Source organism: Larimichthys crocea, unplaced genomic scaffold, assembly GCF_000972845.2.
Source record: "Larimichthys crocea isolate SSNF unplaced genomic scaffold, L_crocea_2.0 scaffold62715, whole genome shotgun sequence".
Taxonomy (NCBI): domain Eukaryota; kingdom Metazoa; phylum Chordata; class Actinopteri; family Sciaenidae; genus Larimichthys; species Larimichthys crocea.
In genome coordinates this window covers 1-672 of record NW_020858254.1, presented here as the reverse complement: position 1 = coordinate 672, position 672 = coordinate 1, and the positions used below count along the sequence as shown (strand labels likewise).

At 55.4% G+C, this 672-nt stretch overlaps 1 protein-coding gene across 1 annotated transcript; it reads right to left on the bottom strand.

Moving 5' to 3' along the window:
• Positions 1-37: 37 nt before the first annotated feature.
• Positions 38-652, bottom strand: LOC104938641 (CDP-diacylglycerol--inositol 3-phosphatidyltransferase; the record flags this gene model as incomplete). The annotated part of the gene is made up of 3 exons (XM_027276828.1): positions 468-652; positions 229-382; positions 38-119 (listed from the first exon to the last, which is right to left on the bottom strand). Coding segments are annotated over exons 1-3 (405 nt in total), but the record flags the coding sequence as incomplete, so codon positions are not given.
• Positions 653-672: the final 20 nt, after the last annotated feature.

Sequence of the window (672 nt, the reverse complement as noted above, 5' to 3'; positions counted from 1 at the left end):
TACGTCCAGGTGTTAGACAGTCTGCGTGTGTCCTCACCTTGGATGTGTAGTAGAGACGGAGTACGGGGTTTCCAGAGAGGTCGATGGTCTTGTGGCTGGCGGATCCTTTTTTTGTTGAGCTGAAAATAGAAACAAAGAAGTCAGCTGACTGTCAGCTGTGGGGACTGATGTTAAACTATAACACTGAGACCACAGAGAGCTGAGGACGTACCTGTGCAGGTGACGTACCTGTGCAGGTGCAGCCAGTGGCTGGCGATGTCCAGACACATGCTGAGCTGGAACAGGAAGGTGTAAGACGGGTAGAGCAGGGACAGGTTGACCAGCAGACACATGGTGGCACAGCGGTCCGTCAGCATGTCCATCATGGCTCCAAACTTCGTGGCTGAAAGAAGTCGGACACAGAGTCGGTCTCCTTCGACAGAAACAAATCAGACGACGGTGAAATTAAAATCCTACAGATCTTTTACACTGATTGAGCGCCCGCGCCGCGTGGCCGTCGAAGGCGTCCAGCAGAGCGCTGAGCAGGTAGCAGAAGACGGCGGGCCACGGACAGCACGGCATCAGGTAGAAGGACAGCAGCGCCAGGACGACCCGGGCGTAACCTGCAGGTCCAAAACACGAGCGGGTCAGAAACATGTGAGCGTGTTGGAGGTGGCAGGGTCCGACACAGGA